This window comes from Anoplophora glabripennis, unplaced genomic scaffold (genome assembly GCF_000390285.2).
Source record: "Anoplophora glabripennis isolate ALB-LARVAE unplaced genomic scaffold, Agla_2.0 scaffold614, whole genome shotgun sequence".
Taxonomy (NCBI): domain Eukaryota; kingdom Metazoa; phylum Arthropoda; class Insecta; order Coleoptera; family Cerambycidae; genus Anoplophora; species Anoplophora glabripennis.
In genome coordinates, this window is record NW_019416778.1 from 147,942 (window position 1) to 170,392 (window position 22,451).

At 32.2% G+C, this 22,451-nt stretch overlaps 1 protein-coding gene across 1 annotated transcript; it reads left to right on the forward strand.

Moving 5' to 3' along the window:
- Nucleotides 1-4,657: 4,657 nt before the first annotated feature.
- On the forward strand, nt 4,658-18,528 carry LOC108911079 (putative serine protease K12H4.7). The gene is made up of 6 exons (XM_018715914.1): nt 4,658-4,852; nt 6,566-6,753; nt 6,820-7,055; nt 13,168-13,581; nt 17,998-18,300; nt 18,360-18,528. Exons 1-6 carry the CDS (start codon nt 4,658-4,660, stop codon nt 18,467-18,469), a joined length of 1,446 nt encoding a protein of 481 aa, XP_018571430.1. The 3' UTR covers nt 18,470-18,528.
- Nucleotides 18,529-22,451: the final 3,923 nt, after the last annotated feature.

Here is a 22,451-nt window from a genome sequence, read left to right on the forward strand (position 1 = left end):
AACATTATTTTGCGAAAAATTCAAGTCACTTATTTGTTTAAATAGAAAAGTTAGCTAATAAAATTTTTTGACTCACGAGATGAGAGATGTCTTGTATTATGTTCCTTTAGACAATTTTACAATAATCTCGCGGATAGGACTTCTTCCGAGTAAAAATTTTATTTGCTTGGCCATGATATACTTTGCAGATTATATCTCGGCCACACTTCATTGCTCTGTAAAATTAAGACAAAACTTCAAAGTTGAAAAATAAGTTAAAAGAAAATATTGTACATTAAACGTATGCATATTAGCCATTTCTGTTTTCAAAATACGTTAATGTTTAAATAATTGTTGCTTTATTCACTGTTATTCATATCTGCAAGAAGTAATATATTCTGTTGAGACCACAATGCTGAATAGCGGAATCAGTTCAATAAGTTCATACTCCTCGAACTGTAACAAATTTTTAATTATTTTGCAGTGTTGTTGACCTTTAAGCCTAGACGAATACTCGTAGTGATGTGAGATTATATTTTGCAATTTCCAATTCCTACGTTTTTGTTAGGAAAGTAAATCAAATCACATTACTTTTTAGTTTAACATGTGCAAGGAAAAGAGGTTGTTAATTTTTTTGCATACTTTTAAATCAGATTTACTTATCAACTGCAGATACAGTGTATCAGAATATCGTAATTAAGAATGAAGAGCTTTTGAGGTATTTTATATGAGAAAAAGTATTTCTAATTTATCTCATTCGTTTCAGTGATGTAATTTTTTGCATTATTGAAAGTTCTATCATCGAATTTTTTAGCTCTTGGCTTTTTGCTTTCAGCAAAGTTCTTTGTTTTGTATATTTTAGTTGTATAATCTATAATGCTGCAACATTTTGATAAATTACTCAAAGAGAAGATTCATAAGATACACCAAATTTCTGTAACATTCTTAATATTTTTTTCTGTTAAGTATCGATTTAACTTTTAAGTTCAAAAAGTTAACCTTTCACTTTCTCAAGTTAAGACCTGAAAGATGGGATGAACTCTAAACTGATTGTAGCTAAGAAGCTAAATTTGTTGCTCAAATATTTGTCGATAGAATTTTAACTTTATTACTATTTGTCGAAATAAAATATGATAAGAAAATATGTTGATTAATATTTCGTACTGCATAAGAAACAAAATCACATCACAAATTTAAATTTGTAATTATGTAGGCGGCTAAGAGTAGCGTTAAAATTAAGCATCTAAAAATAAATTTCTCATAGGTTAAGGAATTTGACGTATCTTTGAGAATACGGCGCTCGTAAAATGAATTACTTAAGTAATGAATTTGTCTTGTAATAAAAGTATTTATAGGCTGGAGGAAATCGACGTCCGCTGTAGGAGTCCTAGGTTGAAAAGATCGATAATGCATCAAATTAATCAACTTACTGATATGCTTGAAAGTATAGGTTGGTTAGCAGGAAATAATACAATGCGTTCATGATGAAAGGAACAAATTCGTTTAAAATTCAGGTAGGTAATTATTTTGTGAAAAAACGCTCGGACACGTCGATTAGTATTTTTAGTTTCGAATTTTTTGACATAAGAAAATTATATACAGGATGTCTCGAGAAGAACATATGTAATCTAATCATCATTGATTTCTTTAATGGAACACCCTCTATATTATGCCATTTTTGAATTGTATGGTAATTTCTGAATACTTTTTGCATAACATAATAATTTAAAATCTTCTCTCTTGCACAAGAATTCTGGTAGGTATTAGTTAGGTTTGCCCCGTATCCAGTATCAGTTATGTTCTTCGCAAATTTTGTGTTATTGTTCAAAAAATGAATAGATGGTTCACCTGTCTTCCTTAAGGTGGAGTAGATAGTTAGACGGTAGATATTGTGTTTCCCTAAGATGCAATCTATCTTGTCAATACCATTGTATATGAAACACGTCGTAGCCGGATATTCCTCCTTTTCCTTGTCTTTAGGTATTATTTTGAAGATTTCCTTGTAGTGATTTCTTACAGGTTCTCTGTAAGCTGTTATACACGGAACTAGTTCATTAGAAGGATGCGAAGTTACCATAATAGGATTTTGTTGGAAATTCGAATACCATTTTACCGACCATGAACTTTTCAATGAAAATATTTTCGAAACTGTTGCACTTCCGCTTATACCGGAAGTTGCAACCAATTTTGGTAGTTTAAATGGAACACCCTGTGCATTTTTGGATTCTACGTTAAATTTTAAGGTCACTTTGTATAAACTTTTCCATATTTAAAATTAATGTTTTAAGAGATAAGTTTTCAAGATAATGCAATTAAAAAAAAATTGTATGCAGCACTGTTGGCTTCAACCTCAGAAACAGTTCAAGCGAAAACCTTTATTTTTAGGTCAATGAAAGTAGAAGTCATGGGGTTCCTTACGATGTTTTCCAAATTAGCCAGTTTTATACATGACCCTAAAAACTAATTGACAAACGCGAGGAAATTCAAACGTGTGTTGTCATTTTTTTTTAATGGAACACACTGTATATTTTCGCATTTCTGGATTCACTAGAAAAATCTACGTCAGTACATACAAGGGTTGCTATAGTTATTCTTAATGGTTTCTGATTTATCACCACTTTTCTGTTTAAAATGCGAAAAATCATGTTTCGTGTAAGAAACTCATAGTTACCTATGAAAACAAAAGGCTATGCCCTGTCAAAGCACCAAAAAAAGATTCACTGACGTTTCTATGTTCCTAAAAATGGATGAAGTGAATAATTATTCGAAAAGTGATATTTTAAACTTATTCTTTATTCATGGCGAATGGAACAAGGTTCTGAAGACGACATGTCGCACATTTAATGAAAGATTGAATTAAACTTTTTGCGTTTTGGGAAAATTAACAGCAAAAACGTTGACAACAAATTATTAAATAAGACAGTATTATTTAATAACCTATTTATCTTTAGCTCTGAATTTTTGATGACTTAGTGTCTACACTTCATCTTTAGCCCTCCATTTGATTTATTTTCTATTGAATTATGTTATATTTTTCCTTTATTTTATCTTCCGTTCCATTTACATGTAAATATCTAACTTTACTATATTTTCTTTGACGCCTTGATCATCTTTGCACAGTCTATTGTCGTTGTTTCATTTCGAATGATTTGACTGAATTCAAACATATTCTATAATATTTTTAAGTTAATAATTTAGTAATTGTGTAAATGTTACTCCTATGTTAGCTTGGAATACTTACGTACACAAATTTAATTTAGGTACTATCTCTATAAATTTCTATAGTGATACATATATTTTTTATGTTTACTATCTCATTACCATAAGTAAATAATGTATTCTATTTTAGTTTCAAAACATAAATCATTACTTTTATATTTATTTTATAAAAATCACTTTAAATTACTTGATTTACTAAAATTAAAATATTTGCTTTTAATCTATTTATCTCCCCGAAAAATTCCATAAATTAATCTTGCACATAATTGTACAATATTAAATATATATAATATTTTTATACGGTGTTGTAAACCAATCCAAAAAATTCGATCGAATGCAGCGAGATTTGGACAATAAACTGACTTTTCTAGGTGGAGAAATCATATGTACAAAATAGTAAAATGATTATAACATTTCTTAATTAAATTTTATTTCAAGCTGTCACAGTTTCAGTGGTTAAGTGGTAATATAATTATTTCATTCACCTGCTTATTAATTGAATTTTTTAATAATTAAATGTCTATGTTTTAATTTTTCAAAATTATGAAAAATTATTATTTCAAAGGATGAGAAAAAAAACATGCAATTAATTCTATTAACATAATGTATTTACAAAAATTTACATGCTAAGAACCTTACATGAATATTTCTGCAATTTCACCATTAGTATCCAGACCAGAAAATTAGTCGATCTATAATAAGTCAAATATCCAAATAGTTTGAAGAAAGGCGAAGAACGGGAAGCGGTTTTTGTACTTAAACTAGATTTTTTGAAGTTGTTTTGAATATACTAAATATTTGTTTATAATTGAATTATTCAAATAATAATGTGGAGATGGAACATAGAAGTTAATTTAGTTTACTAATTTCTACCTGTCCTGATAAAGAATTTCTTAAATTTATATTTACCATCTTGTTATAATACGTAAACACTATACTTTATATTAGTTTAAAAATTTAAACTGTAAACACTTATGGAATACTACTACTACTACTATTTTTTTTTTATGAATTTTATGTTTATCAAAGTCCTTTTAACTCTTATACTTGAGATTACTTGATTTAAAGAAATTAAAACTGAAGATCTAATCTATATATTGTAAATTTCCGACAAGTTCCATTAAAATATTTAAAGAATATATTACAATGCATTTAAAACAAGAAGTTTTCTATTAAAATTTTAAGCAATTCTTCAATTTGTGTAGTAATGAAATGAAATTGTCCTTTACAAATAATTTTTTTCCGTCACTGCACACATTTGAAATAAGTAAATACAAATTACAAGTGTTTTCAACTTCTTTTATTTTTCAAATAGATAAGTCTGAGAAAAATATAAAGATAGTGTCACTTTAGAATTTTCAAAATGAAAAAATTCCAACAATATATATACCACCTCAATTAGCTGCATAGGTGTAGTAGCTAGGTGTAGTAGACATTATTAGGTACAAAATCTGTAAAAATGAAGGCAATTTTAGCAGTTCTTGCATTATTGTCCTTCAACTGTGTTCTTTCGATGAGTCAGTTTTCTCTGTTCTTAACACACCGTCCTCCACTTCCAACTGGTCCTAGAAGAGCAAACAGTCAGGCCTATTTGAAAAATGTTACTCAAAAGCTAGATCATTTCGATTCAGAAGACACAACCACTTTCACCCAGGTAAAAATTGTAATATAATAATAAATAACACAGCCACACACAAAAAAAAAGTTGGGTATACTTTTTATGCGACATATATTTTTCGTAGTAATTTGGCCTGCTGAACACGAATCTGGGGTCAGAATTGGCCCATCACGTCACAATTTTTTCTTAACCTCAAAAAACTTGTGAAAAATAGTAAAAATTGATGAAAATTTACTGGGAAAATTTGGAAAAAAATTATTTCCACATCAAATAGTACATTTTTATTTAAAAGACAGTGCTGAATTCAAATCCACTGTCAGAATTGAGCTAGAACGTGTGGTTTTTTTTCTAACCTCAAAAAACCGAGCAGGAATCGCTATTTTCAAATTCTGAGCGGATTTTGACCAGATTTTGTATAAAGGGATTTTTTGGGTCGCTGATTACGAATATGAATTCACATTGTAAAAATTCAAGATGCAAATTTTACCTTGATTTATGAAAATCTGGCTCCAGATGTGTGCTTAATGCCAAATTTTACTGCAATCGGTGGATTTCAAAAAAGTACACCCGCCATATTGGATCAGCCATCTTGAATTTTTACAATGTGAATTCATATTCGTAATCAGCGACCCAAAAAACCCCTTTATTATTATTATTATTTATACAAAATCTGGTCAAAATCCGCTCAGAATTTGAAAATAGCGATTCCTGCTCAGTTTTTTGAGGTTAGAAAAAAAAACCACACGTTCTAGCTCAATTCTGACAGTGGATTTGAATTCAGCAGAGTCTTTTACATAAAAATGTACTATTTGATGTGGAAATAATTTTTTTTCCAAATTTTCTCAATAATTTTCATTAGTTTTCACCATTTTTCACAAGTTTTTTGAGGTTAGGAAAAAATTGTGACGTGATGGGCCAATTCTGACCCCAGATTCGTGTTCAGGAGGCCAAATTACTACGAAAAATATATGTTGCATAAAAAGTATACCCAACTTTTTTTTTGTGTGTGGCTGTGAATTAATAATTAGCACCTTTTAACTTGATATTGATATATGAAAGATAATTCGCATACCATTTAATGAATATTTGTAAATTTTTCTTATTCGAGTCATTTCCTACAACTTTGCATTTGGAAGTACTAGTCTATCACTTTAAATAAGGTTTTAAAAAATAACACTGTATAAAAGTTACTGATGCCCTGACCAGCATTGATTTATACCCACAAACAGTGAAGATCATTTCTCGATATAAATCGGGTTTGAACCTATTAGTTCTTATTAGTAAATCATTGGTGAGACGGCCGATGAATGATCTAGCTGTTTTGATGTCTATGGAGTGTAAGAACGGTATAACCTATATAAGTGTATAAGTAGACGCAATATTTAGTATATAGTTAAGATAATTCGACTGTTGAATTACCAGACATATAGACACGGCATAAGATGCTGGTCGGGGATTTAGTCCGCGGAGTAGTTATTGCTCAGATTCGTTTAAAGCGATACTAGTCATGTTTCCATAACACTTACAGATTAATAGATCGCTCTTCACCAGTTTGGCTGTATTAAAAGAATATGAATTGAGTAGCAGTTACGCTTTGTAAGTTATATCTCTCCTGATTCACAGACTAGACAAATAGGAATAATAAATAGATAATGACCTATAGTTTTCGACTTGCGATTCACCATTTTAAAATCTGAAACAAACTATGACATTTTTCCAGCAACTTGAAAAGGTTTAACACATTTTCAGTTTTACTATGAAAATACTGAATTTTTCAATAAAACCAAGAAGAATGTCGTCTTCTTACAAATGGGAGGAGAGAATGCCATTAATGAAAATTATGTTCTGTATGGGAGCTGGACGAAGAGTGCAAAAAAATATGGCGCCTTACTAATCCAGTTGGAACACAGGTTTTACGGGAACAGCCAACCATTTTCGTAAGTTCTCGATGATAAAATAACCAGCTATTGGTAGAAAATGTTTTAAAAAACCATATATTTCAGTGATTTGTCCACGGAACATCTCCGTTATCTTACAAGCGACCAAGCGTTGGCCGATGCAGCAAACTTTATCAAATTAATAAACAAAGAGTATGAATTAGCCGATGACGTTAAATGGATCGTCTACGGTGGCTCCTATTCCGGCTCTCTAGCTGCTTGGATGAGACTAAAACATCCCGATTTGGTTCAGGGAGCTGTATCTTCAAGTGCCCCACTTTTTGCAAAGGTAGATTTCACCGGTAAGTATTGAAAGTTTATTGAAATTATTAACACGACTGAATATCAATAGTTATTTACACCATAAACGGGGTAAGTATTATTTACCAGTCGGCGACGATTTTGCGCCCGAGCGGAGCGAGGGCTGGCAATAGAGTCCGAGATTGGTAAATTATACTTAACTGCTGCGTGGTGTATAACATTTTATCTGCTCCCATAGTTTTTTAGGTTCATAAAATAAAGATTAGGTTTTATTTTTTGACATTTCTTAATCAAGTCATTTTTTCATTATTCGAAATCTTACAAAGTCGCCTTGGTTGTTTGGATTTTGTCGTTTCTAAGGTGTTTATAAACAAAGATACATAAAAGTTGCAATTTTGCTGGTTTTGATTTATTATTTCTAAATGAGTGATTTTCAAATAGAAAGTGCAGCAATTGCTACCTGCGAATTTTTATTCGAGAAATCGAAAGTGAGCTACGGACGAGCGTATAGAAATTTCAAAGAATTGTGCCAGAACAAAAATACTGGTGTTTCTGAAATGTCACTGCTAGCATATTTCATGGAGAAGACAAGAACTTTAAAGTTATCGGCGAGTTTATGGAGTGAATAGTCAATGATTAAGTCAACTATTTTCATAGAGGAGAACCTGGATATATCAAAATACCCCAAACTGAGAGCATTTTTGAAATGAATGAAGAATGATGGCTATACCTACATCTAAAAAATCAAACGTTTTTACAAGAGATGAAGGTAGTGACGGCATTGCAGGAGCATGCCGTTCTGATGAGTTATGCAAAATTACTTTGGATAACGTCAATTTCAAAAATTTCGATGACATTATTGTAGTTACAATTCCAGATTCTGAAATTTCACGTTTTTTTATGCGCTATCAAGCAGGTAGATGTTACAACTAACCAGTCGCAGTCGGCAAGAATACCCTTTCTATGATTCCTAATAAGATAGTTTTAGCATAGTTTTTGAAATTAGAACATCCTGAAACATATACAGTCCATTCATTTCGAAGAACATCGGTAACGTTACTGGCTAATACAGGAGTTGATGTATTAGCAATCAAGAGACATGGTGGGTGGAAATCAGCCACAATTGCGGAAAGTTATGTTGCTGACAGTTTAAGTAACAAAATTGAAATAGCCAAAAGGATTATTTACAATGACGCTTCAACTCCAGGTTTTAGGAGGACGTCGCATTATGCTGTTTTAATGGAACAGTCAGAGAATATTGAGCCTCCGGTGACTGAAATGGAGCGGTCAAATCATTTTGAGTAAAATGAGATAATTAGTAAACGCGATTTTATAAATGTTATTAAATGTAATAACTGTACAATTACTATAAATATTCATTCATAATAATTAATAGGATGTAATATTCATCTAATATTTCTATTTAGTTGTTCATAAAGTGTGCATTTATAACTCGTAATTGCTTCTTTCCCTAGGAAGGTAAATTATCTCACTTACCTCCCGTTGTCCATAGCAACGTCCACTTCTACGGTAAAATCCACTTACCTCCTTAAAAACAAAACAAAACAACATTCTATTTACTATGTACAGTGGGAGCAGATAAAATATTTTATAGCTAGGGTATTAAAATAATTAAAACCGATATAGTTAAATATTTATTCAAGAAATAAAGAAACAAAGCCTTGAATAAATTAACTTGCGGTTAAGTCGTTAGTCTCCTATAGACGTCACAGACGTAATATGTTGATTACGTCACGACGTCATATCAGTATATTTGGTATTAAACTACAGGTTTGTTTCTACAGTGACTGTCAGGAGCATGTGTAATTTGAATTTAACGTACAAGTAGAGTTAATCTCAAACTTTGATCGATACTTAGATGCTGTTGCAGAATTTCAAACCAATTTCATACGGTTCGTTGACTATCAAAACAATTAGCTTACTATCATCAAATCACCAGTTTGATATATGCGCCCAGGTAATTTAAATGGAAAAGAAAAAACGGAAGACAATGTTAAATATTATAAACACAAGATAAAGGTTATATACCTGTACTATATTGAAAAAAGGACGCATGTAGATTTATTTTAACCAATTATGCATGATACTTATACAGGGTCGGAAAGTCCCCATGGTTCATGGCCGTTACGTGAGAGCGATAAAGAAAGTCATAGAAATCCGTGTGATAGAGAAAGATGGCTATAATAAAGGCGTCTAATAGTCACCGCCCATTTCGCCCTTCCAGAAATAAGATCCACTTCTTATTCTATGACTNAAACAAAACAAAACAACATTCTATTTACTATGTACAGTGGGAGCAGATAAAATATTTTATAGCGAGGGTATTAAAATAATTAAAACCGATATAGTTAAATATTTATTCAAGAAATAAAGAAACAAAGCCTTGAATAAATTAACTTGCGGTTAAGTCGTTAGTCTCCTATAGACGTCACAGACGTAATATGTTGATTACGTCACGACGTCATATCAGTATATTTGGTATTAAACTACAGGTTTGTTTCTACAGTGACTGTCAGGAGCATGTGTAATTTGAATTTAACGTACAAGTAGAGTTAATCTCAAACTTTGATCGATACTTAGATGCTGTTGCAGAATTTCAAACCAATTTCATACGGTTCGTTGACTATCAAAACAATTAGCTTACTATCATCAAATCACCAGTTTGATATATGCGCCCAGGTAATTTAAATGGAAAAGAAAAAACGGAAGACAATGTTAAATATTATAAACACAAGATAAAGGTTATATACCTGTACTATATTGAAAAAAGGACGCATGTAGATTTATTTTAACCAATTATGCATGATACTTATACAGGGTCGGAAAGTCCCCATGGTTCATGGCCGTTACGTGAGAGCGATAAAGAAAGTCATAGAAATCCGTGTGATAGAGAAAGATGGCTATAATAAAGGCGTCTAATAGTCACCGCCCATTTCGCCCTTCCAGAAATAAGATCCACTTCTTATTCTATGACTTACTTTATCGCTCTCACGTAACGGCCGATGAACCATGGGAACTTTCCGACCTTGTATTTGGTTCTACATTACACTAACTCTAGGAGTTATCTTATGCAGGGTGGGCCACCAATAACACCTCGGTCGCTAGGGTCCAAATGGCAAATGTTATATAAACCTGTTTATATAACATATGTTATATAAACTGTGGATATGGGTAGGTTCATTAAAGTTACATTTTAAAAAGCACCTTAAAAAAATAGGTGAACTTTATTAAAGGTTCTGCATACCTAGGACATACAGTTTGTGAGATGTTTCAATTTCAGTGAAAATGCAGGCATAGCGTAAAAATTTAATATTAGCAATAAAAAAATAGTTTTAAGGAAGTAAGTAGCTTTGGAGAGTGTATTTTAGATCCTTGAAGTTATAAATTATTATATTTATCGTCACTTAGTATTGTACAGGGTATTCAAATAACTGTTGAATACTTCCCAACATTAAACAGCATAACTTGGTTATTTTAAATGGGACACCTAGTATATTTTTACTTTGGGAGTTAGGAAATTTAAAACTCTTTCAAACTGTTATAGGTTCCCTAAACATATCTCTAATAGTATTGGAGATATTTGTGCCGTTTCGTTTTTATCGATTTTTTTTTTGTAAGATGTATCCACGTGTCTTCATCGAGGTCTTTATTGAATTGGTTTTTGTTCTTCTTGACGACGTCTCTTTAAATATATTGAGAAAAATGAGGATGCAATTAGATGGCGCACCTGCAAATTTTTCATATTCCGTGAGAAATGATTTAATTCGAAAAGTTAGTAATAAATGGATAAGTAGGAATGGTGCATGTCAGTGACCACGTAGGTGTCCAGATCTCATAGTAATGGACTTCTTTGTTGCGAGCTATATAAAAAATCTTGTACACAATGTTCCACCTATTACTTGCGATGATATTGAAGGGATAGATTAGAGATGTATTTGTGTGAATATATCATTTGAAGATAAAATAAGGTGCTGTATTTAAGAGAATGGTTATCAATTCGAACATCAATTAAAATTTTTGTTTGTTTCTTCTAAAAGTAATATTTCCTTTTAACATTCAAAAAAGTTTTCTAATAAAAAATATTATTTTATAAGTAGAATAATTAAAAAGTTATTAATTTTGTATAAATATGTTTTTAGTAAGTTACTGAATTATTTATGAACATGAAAAATATTTATTAAAGAAAATTTTACTTTTAGAAGAAACAAAGAAAAATTTTAATAGATGTTCGAATTGATAACCTTTCTCTTGAATACAGCATCTTATTCTATCTTCAAATGATATTCTCACATTCCTTAGAATATTTATTTGGGGTGATATATCTAATCCTTTTCTTCATATCATCGCAAGTAGTAGGTGGAACACTGTGTACAAGATATATATTTATACAGCCCGAAACAAAGAAGTCTATTACGAGAGGTTTGGACACCTGTGGTAGCCACTGACATGGACCATTCTTACCTACTCATTTATTACTTAATTATCGATTTATATAATTTCTCACTGAATATGAAAAATGTNGATACATCTTACAAAAAAATTCGATAAAAAACGAAACGGCATACATATCTCCAATACCGTTAAAGATAGGTATCACAGTTTGAAAGAGTTTTAAATTTCCTAACTCCCAAAGTAAAACTTTACTGGGTATCCCATTTAAAATAAAAAAGTTTTTGCTGTTTAAAGTTGAGAGAAGTATTCAGGAGTTTTTTGAACACCCTGTATAATACTAAGTGACGACAAATATAATAATATAACTTCAAGGATCTAAAATACACTCTCCAAAGCTGCTTCCTTAAAATTATTTTTTTATTGCAAATATTAAATTTTTACGCTAAGCCTGCATTTTCACTAAAATTGAAATTTCTAGGAATGCAGAACCTTTAATAAAGATCACCTAGTTTTTTATGGTGCTTTAAAAAATGCAGTAAAATACAGGCTGTTCCATTTAAGAATACATAACTTTGATATGCAGACCCTGTATATTTCAAAATATTTTTAAAATGTAGCCGCAATCAACCTACACATACCCACCTAAACAGGTTTCTGTAACATTTGCCGTTTGGTCCCTAGCGACCGAGGCGTTACTGGTGACCCACCCTGTATATTTGTTTAATTGTAAGTTTGTTCCATATTCCAGTTAAGCTATTATTAGTGGTATGGTTTTTCATTCAAATATGTAATGATTAGTTTAGAAAATCGCTAAGAGAAGTATTCGAGCAGAAACAATTTTCGAACAGTGTTAAGTAGTTTTCGAACTACGAGGGATTCTCTGGATTCTCTGCAATAACAAACCATTTATATAAACGCAGTCTTTAGTGTGTCTCAGCATCTGTGCGCTAAACTTCCCCATCTATACATTTTCCATACAATTTGATATTAAACATACCGATGCCACACCGTACTCAGCTTACATCGTCTATAGGAGCTCAACGACTAAGCAGTTAAAAATATATATTAACTTAGGCCAATAAATAAACAACTCTCGTTAAAAATTTCAAACTTATACGATATTCGTCAATTTTTTGTGCTGAATTCATTTATGGAAAGAAAACTATAGCATTGTATTTAAAATTTTTGGGGAAAATCCTTAAAACTGCATCGTTTGAAATGACGTCATTTATAGGTTTCCATATTGAGGTAAATTACATTACGTATTCACCATGAAATAAAGCATGAAGACCTTTCCAACGAGGTATAACACTATGGGCTTTTGATAAGCCTATCTTAAAAGAATGCATTTTTCTAATCAGACATTAGGGGTTTCCCCCACCCTTTCTGTAGAGAGATNGGGATATACTAAAGATTAAAACAAATAAAGAGGAGGAGGTGAAGGAGGAGAAAGATGGACCTCCAAACGTAATCCCGTTTCGAGAAATATTAAAAGGTATGTTTACGGTTCAAAATTTTAAAAAATTATATCTAAAAATTGCTCTCGCATTGTTACATACAAGGAGCTGTACCGTAGGCTATTAGAAGCCCACGGATGCCTGGAGACCAGCAACACAGCGGGGCAAAAATAATATATTTCATATATTTTTAAAATTAATTATTATTTATTATTATATTATTATTATGTACTACTTATATTATTATTACTCTTGCGATCATAATACTCTTTTTACTTTTTAGAATACTATCAAGTAGTTGTTGACGACTTGAACTACGTTAGTGAGCAGTGCGTCGACAGTCTTAAGTCGGCCATGAGCCAAGTTGAGGAGATATTAAACAATTCTACCTCAAACCTAACCGTTACCAGTTTATTCAACGTATGTGAACCTATTGAGGGACTTGAAAGCGACGATGTCAACGTTGAAAGCTTTTATAATAACATAGCTCGTGCCTTCTCTTCGATAGCGCAGGTCAATGGGATGGCGGCTACTTCTCTTAATGATCTATGCAAAATCATGACCAATGAAAGTAGAGGAAGCGAGATAATGCGTCTCTCTGAGGTGCTTTCATTAACTAATGGTGATGTAAATTGTATACAAAATAATTACTGGAGCAATGTGCAATACTGGCAATACATTTATGCATTTACAGGTGGTAAGTATAATGGGGTAATTTTAATTTAATATCAGAATGCCCTCTATTGGACACCACCCAACCACATTCTTTCTTGATCAAAATAAGACGATTTAGACCAACTTATAAAAATCATCACCTACTGAGATATGGTCTACCGAATTTTGCACCAAGAAGCAACATTTTGTAATATCAAAAAATTGTTTTAGTTAAAAACGTCGTAGTAGTTTATTTGAATATAAACGATGTCTCAAAAATTATGCAAGTAGTAATTTTTATAGAAACCACAGGTTTTCAACTAAAAATATATCGGACACAGGTTTGTTGGCACATATACACTCTTTTGTTAAAATTTTCTATTACCGTTTTGTATACATGCGGCTGAATTTTGTTGAAACAGCGCCCAATTTCCTCCTTCAAAGCGTGGATGGTCGTGGGCTTGTTGGCATAAACCTTATACTTCAAAAATCTCAAAGAAAAAAGTCCAACGGCGTTAAATTGCGTGATCTGGGCGACCAATTTTGATCACCAAAACGGTAAATTACACGGACAAGAAAGAAGTCTTTCTCGGTATGGCATATAGCATGGTTTTGTTGAAACCACATGTCGTCTACATCTTGTAATTTAGGTACAAAAAACTGGATTATGATGTCGCGGTAGAGAGCACCATTAACCGAAAAAGAATGGTCCAATGATGTCTTTAGCCCAAAATCCGCACCAAACAGTGACAAGTTGTGGATACATTTATTTTGTTTCTCAACAATCATTCGTGAATTTTCTGAACCCCAAATGCGACAATTTCGTCGATTAACGAAGCCATCAAGATGAAAATGACCCTCATCGCTGAAGATAATTTTGTTCGAAAAATTAGCATCCACTTGTTGTTCCATAATTCATTCGACGAACTCTCTTCACCCTGTGTGGCCAGTAGGCTCAGTTCTTAAGTAAATTGAACCTTATAAGCATGAAGATGCAAATCTTTCGTAATAATACACTGTAGACAGCTTATCAATATATCGAATTCTTGACCACCTTGATCACGGTGCTGAATTGACGTTCCTGGACTCTCAGCAACACTCTCACGAACTGCTTTGATGTTTTATGTTGAGCGACTTGTTAAAGGACGGCCATGTGTTGAATATCAGTAATTGGTGCAGCCTCCCTGAATTTTCCAATTAATCTCTTCACATTTGAAGAAGTTAAATCACTGTTCCGACCACAGTTTATAAAATACAAAGTGGTTAAGAATTCTCTTTTTATATTTGAAGAAGCAATTATACACATACTAGTATGGAAAAGTTTATAAGAACATGGTCCCTAAAATGCTCCTTATGAATATTATGCCTGCTCTAATCATATAAGAAAACATCTTTAGGAATTATTGAAGTCATAGTATCCACCTATAAAACCGCAATTCTCGAACAACCTGTTATTTGCTGTTGAAGATGTACTCATTTATTTTACTCAAAATCCGTAGGAGAAATCAAAATTTTACAGGAGATAAAGATTCTTCAGAATTGGCGTGCATATTAGTATAAATGATCACGGAATCAAGGAAGATCACGGGGTGGGGATATTTTTTATACATATTAAACAAATATATTACATTGAAATAAACAAAGACATGTGCCAAATAAAAAGTTTCTCGCTAAAACATATTTAAAATGGTGATAAAAAATATTGCTTCGTTGTTCCACAATCACTACGCTATATCCAGTAGTCGTTGACTTTTATATGTAGATCTAGTTTATCTTAAACTAAAAAGAACTATAACCGATAATACATATTATTACTAGTCACATTCAATTAAAAATAGACAACAAACAATTTAAATTAAATATACAGCCACCTGAACATTTCGTTTAACATGAAGTTTTGAAAAAATTTCAAAAACACGTCGACTTTTAATTTGAGGAGGACATCGACTTACATCATTACTTATTTTGCAGTTGCCAACCCTTCGTAGATCGAAATTTCAAATGGTACTACAGAGCGTGTGATACATGGTTTAAAAGCTGATTTGATACTGACTTTGAATCCTTAAAAAAAATAATAAAAGAAATCATTATGCGTTTTCAAGAAAAAATCATTGAAATTAAATTTTTGGAATTTTGTATTTTTACATTTAAAAATGTTTATAATAATTGTGCACCCAGTTGTTTTTGGCAAATATGGAGCCTGTCTATGAAATATCTCCTTACATTTGCAAAAACCTCTGGAGTTAAATTCCTACATTCGTTTACAATACGTTGTCTTAAATCTTCAAGATTTTCGGGTTGTCTTACAAAAACTACTGATTTGAGATGTTCCCAGAGAAAAAAGTCATTTGGACTCAAATCGGAAGACTAAGCTGGCCATTCTATAGTCCCACGCCTACATATCCATAGTTCTGGAAAATTCTGACCCAAATAAGCCCGAACTCGTCGCTGAAAATGGCGTGGAGCTCCGTCTTGTTGGAACGTCACAAGATTTTCATCCAGCTGATCATCATTCACCAGAATTTCTGTGATCATGGGATCAATATGATCTTCCAACAAACGTAAATAGCTGGCTTCAGTCAAAGTGCTATCTAAGAAAATGAACTAACTAATGTGATTACCCAATATTCCTGCCCAGACGTTCAGCTTTTCTGGATACTGAGTGTGCGATTCCTTAACACAATGAGGGTTTTTACCCGACCAATAACGAATATTATGCCTATTCATTGTACCATTGAGAAAAAACGTAGGTACACTCAGCACTGAAACAGATATTGTAAAGTATATTTCGATTTTCTGTAATTTTATTAGACATGATATCACAAAATTCTATTCTGCGATCCGGATCATCCTCGTTCAAATAATGCACAAGATGTATTTTGTACGGATGCCATTTATGTTTTTGCAAAATCCGATGAACGTTCGATTTAGGGATCCCTGTAGTACGCTCTAACGATCGCACGGATTGGTGTGGATTCATTGTCAGTTCACCCAAAATTCCTACTTTCATTAATTCGTTAGGAGGATTGGTTTTAAGATTTGCTACGGACCCAGTTTCTCGAAATTTCTTAACAATCTGGCTAACGTACGTATGACTTGTTTGGTGATCAGGATGCAACTTATTGAAAATTCGACCAGTTTCTCTAGTACATTCATTCTGTTTCCCGTAAAAAAAATTATTTCAACTCTTTTAGCTAACGAATAAACCATAATGAAAAATTGATAAATGTAAAAGTTACACTTTGATTGTAAGCCGAATGTGAGATTTGATGCAATTGAAAATGGTTTCAACAATTTCCGATAAAATGATATTAAACAAAGAGGTAAAATAGAATGGAATGCAATGGAATTCATAAAAAAATATGATGAGAACTTCTTTACATTGCGTTTATTATTGTTTTTATCATCAGAAATAGAAACCTTTTTGCAGTTTAATAATTAATGTTTTGATGTATGAAAATCTTTTCAGTGGTTAACACATGGTATAAATTAAAATAAACAACAATTTTAAATGTAAAAATACAAAATTCCAAAAATTTAATTTCAACGTTTTTTTCTTGAAAACGAGTAACGATTATTATATATTTTTTACGGATTCAAAGTCAGTATCAAAAGAGCTTTCAAGCGATGTATCACACGCCCTGTAGTGCCATTTGATTTCAAATTGATACCTCGATCTACGAAGGGGTGGCAACTACAAAATAAGTAATGATGTATGTCGATGTCCCCCTCAAATTAAAAATCGACGTGTTTTTGGAATTGAACGAAATGTTCAGGTGGAAAGTTTTATATAGGGCACCCTGTATAACATAAGATGTCTCCCTCCTCTACCATGTTTCTTTTTCTCGAAAAGAAATTTTTGCAATTCGTATTTCATATTTACAAGGGTAAATAAAATACTAATATTCTCCAATTCGAATTTCAGAAGTCAATATTTCGTTATCTTAAATCGATCTAAAAAGAAATATATTTGAACCATAGGTGCGCAAAAAAACTCAATAAGTACTCTAATTTATCTTTCTTCTATGCTTGTGCAAAATTTAAAATCATGTTAAAAAAAACGCATCTTGTACCATAGTAGTTGATGTACTAGTTGACAGTAACAACTCATCCAAAGCAATTTTGCCACCAAGAAAATTGATAATACCGAACCGGAACTATTTATTTTTTAACTATATGGAAAACATGAAATGTACATTAGTTTTGAGGGATTTTTTTGTAAATTCAAGTCTTTATTATGCACATTATTATATTTCAAAGTATTGTCAGTCTCTAGGCACTACTTCTTCCCATCTTTCTGGCGGTAGATTCAGCTTCGAAAGAACCATCTTTTGATGCTATATCGAAAGAGAATCTGTGATGAATAGCTTGACTTGCAGTTTTATGTAATTACAAATTGATATTATATTAACAATGATATATCTCTAGTGAAGGCATATTTATCATTTGTTAATTTCAGATCGTCAGTGGATGTTCCAACAATGCAATGAATTCGGCTGGTTCCAGCCATCGGCGAGAGAAGACAAAGTTTTTGGAAAAGGGTCGTCCATAGATTTTCTAGTACGTATGTGTCCCGACGTATTCGGCGCAGAATTCAATAGGACTTATGTCGAAGATAATGTCGATCAAACAAATGCTAAATACGGCGGAACTGACATCGACGTAACAAATGTGGTTTTCGTTCATGGATCTTTCGATCCCTTTTACCCTCTTGGTATAACAGAATCCCAAAATCCAGACATTTCGGCCATATTTGTGGAAGGTTAGAATTCCATGAAGTATATTTCAGTTGCTAACCTTACTCTTTCGATTTATTTCTAGGAACTTCTCACTGTGCCGATACGCTTGATACAGGTTATCAACCGCCACAACTTATAGCGGCTAAACAAGAAATAGACAGATTGGTTGGAGTATGGCTAGGGGTTGCTTAAATAACTTAGGTGTTATTTCATATTTGAGGATTAATAAATATTATGATAAAGCATTTTAATGGAAAATAAAAAAAATAAATAGAATATTAAAAAACATCTTATTAATTATTATACATGAGCTTTTATCCTTTGTCCTGTATCTTCAAAGATACAGACCTATTCCAACTGGAAACATTGAGAGTTCAACCAAAAATAAAATGATGCAAAATGTAATGCAAACATTAAAAGTAATAATTGTCGCGGCTTTATTTTTTCTAGACTTCTAATTTGGAAACGACCAGCTTTATTACTGAAATCTTAATATTTCACAGATGTTGCTTGGGCTCTCTCCTTCTGAGGGTGAACAGAATTGTGCGACATCTCTCTCATGGCACTATCTGATGGCTGGAAGAGAGCCCATTGGTCTGGTTGGTCATTCTTCATTAATGGCGAGATGTTCTGCCTAATAGTCCATGCTTTAATTTATTCGGCTATAACCTCGGTATGGCACTGGTTTTACAATTGAGCCTTTTCTGCACTAGAATGTTTTTGAGCAGTTCGAGTATGAGTACTTTGGCGTCTTTATCACTGGCTCTGCCTCGCCTAAGTACTTTTTGTTGGCTTTGCTTCGCCTAAGCACTTTATGAAGGTCTCCTTATAATATCGGAAGCTACTTGGAGCCTGTTTTATCTTTTAGGATCTTTGCTGAAGGCACATAAACCGCTGGGTCACGACGTCTTCAACTACGTTAGTTGAAGACGGCCGTGGCTGGTTGTTTGGTTTCTCTTTGATCATTCTTATTGACCAAGACTTTCTGCAAATTCATTTTTACTTTCCAAAATATTATATGTTTTTCCTCGTAATATTTACTAAGAAATTTCAATAGTTGATAGGGCATCGAGTCGTCGGGTCGAGCTAATAGAGTGGTTCGACGTCACAGAAGTCCTGGGACCGTTTTCAATATTTTGAATTAGAAATTATTTATTAGGGTTAATAATAATAATAATAATAATAATAGTCTTTATTTCCAAACCAAAGAACATGTAACAAGATATAAAAAAAAAACAAATTATTATATTGGAAATCCCAAGGGGAAGTTCACACTACGTGTGCTCTACCACTTAACCCTTGCTTTCATTTATCATTTATACATATATCAAACTGAGGAAACATACTACAAAAACAGGATGATACAAGTGTATAAACTACGATAAAATAAAAAAGAAAAGAAAATGACACAGAATTCATAAATACTCCATAAAATACAGAATAAAAAATAAATAATAATAAAAAAAAAAACATCTTTCAGTAAACCGATGGAGGTAGGGGAGAGTCAAATATTTAATATTAGATTCTGGTCAGCAAATAACTTACTTTTTATGAAAGATCTAAATTTATTTATGCTTAATGATGCCACTTCCGAAGAAAATTTGTTGTAGATTCTGTATATGTTATACCTAAAACCCCTTTCATAGAATGCAGTATTATGACATGGTGGCGAAAGCAGACCTTTAGAACGAATATTTATAGCATGAACATCGTTTCGAAATGTAATCTTATTATATAGGTACGGAGGAGTTTTTGTCAACACAAGTTTATGAAAAAAGCAATGTAAATGAAAAAGTCTGCGGTTTGCCATGTTTAACCATTGTATATCTATAAGTTTATGTGAAACATGTTCAAATTTTCTTATACCATATACAAAACGAATACATGAATTTTGTACGCGTTGAATGCGATTTTTAGAAATCAGGTCTAAACAAGGCCCATAGACGGGTGCACAGTAGTTGAAGTGGCTTAACACTAAAGTTTCGCATAGCATTTTCTTTGTATTATAGTCAATATAACTCCTATGAGGATACAGAAGTCTCAAAGCATTGTATGACCGTTGTATAAGTTTACTGACTTGATCTCTAAACCTAAGTGAACGATCAAGAGTTAGTCCTAAATTTTTGACACTTTCAGATATTGTTATTGGTGAGCCCATTATTTCAAGTTGTTTTAAATTTTCCAAATTAGAAACAGTACGCTTATGTCCAAATAAAATCGCAGCAGATTTAGTGGGATTCAAAACCAACTGGTGATTTTTAGAAGTATCGTAAATCCTTTGTAGGTCAGTATTAATTTTGACACTGGCTGCTTCATAATTCGAGGAATTAAATGAATAATACAGTTGAATATCATCAGCATACATGTGAATAGAACAGTACTTGATAAATTTAACAAACTGGCTGGTATAAATACTAAATAAAACAGGCCCTAAAATGGAACCCTGCGGAACACCAGAAGAAATTTGCCTAGGTTTAGATAATTTGTCCCATAACCTTACAACCTGTGTGCGATCCTGCAAGTATGATTGAATTAGTGAATTGGCTTCATTTTGAAACCCACATGATTCAAGAATAGATAACAGTACTTGATAGTTAATAGTATCAAAGGCTTTACTAAAATCTAGTAATACCATCGCAGTATTTTTCCTTTCATCCACAGCTTGAATAATGTCGTCGGTGATATGCATTAGTGCTGTAGCACAGCTGTATCCTGCTCGAAATCCAGACTGAATCGATGGAAGAATATAATTAATTTCTAAGAAATTGCGAATTTGATTCTCCATTACTTTTTCGGCAACTTTAGATAGACAGGGTAAAATGCTAATCGGCCTTAAATCCGATATTTGTTTCGGATCATTATTTTTAGGTATAGGAATCACAACCGCATTTTTCCATAATATAGGAAACCTGGAGTCCAGAAACATACTATTAACTATGTGTACTAAATACTTTAAAACATGGGGACAACACAACTTAATTAGATTTAAACTCAAGGTATCAGCACCAGGGGAAGATTTTTTCAAATTTATCAAAATTTTATGAATATCTGCAACTGTGACCAAACTAAAATTAAATGAATTCTCACATATTTTATTTTCTTTGTAATATCGAACTATATAGTCGGGGGAAACATTTTGATGAGGAATATTATCTAAAAAAAAATTATTGATTTCATCAGGATTTGAAAGGTGATAAGGTAGTACAGGTTTTGTATTTATTACATCTAGCTTTCTTAATTCAGCCCAAAGTAAATTAGAATTTTTATTTCTAGAAATGTAATTGAAATACGATCGTTTTTCTGCACGCACAGCTTGATTTACCACATTTCTAATTTGTTTATAATAGACCCATTTAGTCTGAAGAGGAGATTTTTTAAAAGCAGCCCGTGCCTTATCTCGTTGACTCATTAATAATTTGATATTATCAGTTACCCATGGAGCCTTCTTCTTGGTGATGCGCACAGTTCTCAGAGGGATATGTTTGTTAAAAACGTCCAATAAACAGTTATTAAAAAATTCTACTTTACTATCTACAGAAACAAGGTAATATAAATTATCCAGTGGCAAAGCTTGTATATCAGTATAAAACAAATTTTCATCGAAATTTTTGAAGTCCCGAAAAGTATAATATCTCTGAACAAATGTTGGTTTATCAGTGTTAATTTTACAGGAAACAAGTTCGTGATCTGAATTGATGTCCAAACCACCAACTTGAGTTGTTTTAATATTGCTGCATGCGCTGCAAATTATAACATCAAGAAGTGACGGATCACTGTTAGAAAAATGCGTAGCTTCGTTGATAATTTGTTGAAAACCAATTGATTCAAGCATAGATAAAAAATATTGTGTTCCAGATAACTCTGGCTTTAAAAAATTTATATTAATATCGCCAAGACAATAAATGTTTTCGCTGTACTGCATGGAAATAGATAATGATACTTCAAGTTCATCTGTAAATACTTTTACATTCATATTTGGGGGTCTATAACATACGCCAAATACAAAAACATTGTTTTTGATAGTTACAGATATCCAAAGCTGTTCAATATTGTCACTAGTTTTGATAATTTTATATTTGTATGTGCTTTGTAAGTAAAAGGCCACACCACCCCCTCTACACAGCCTATCCTTCCGAATTATGGAATAGCCTTCAATATTCAATAAATTATCCAC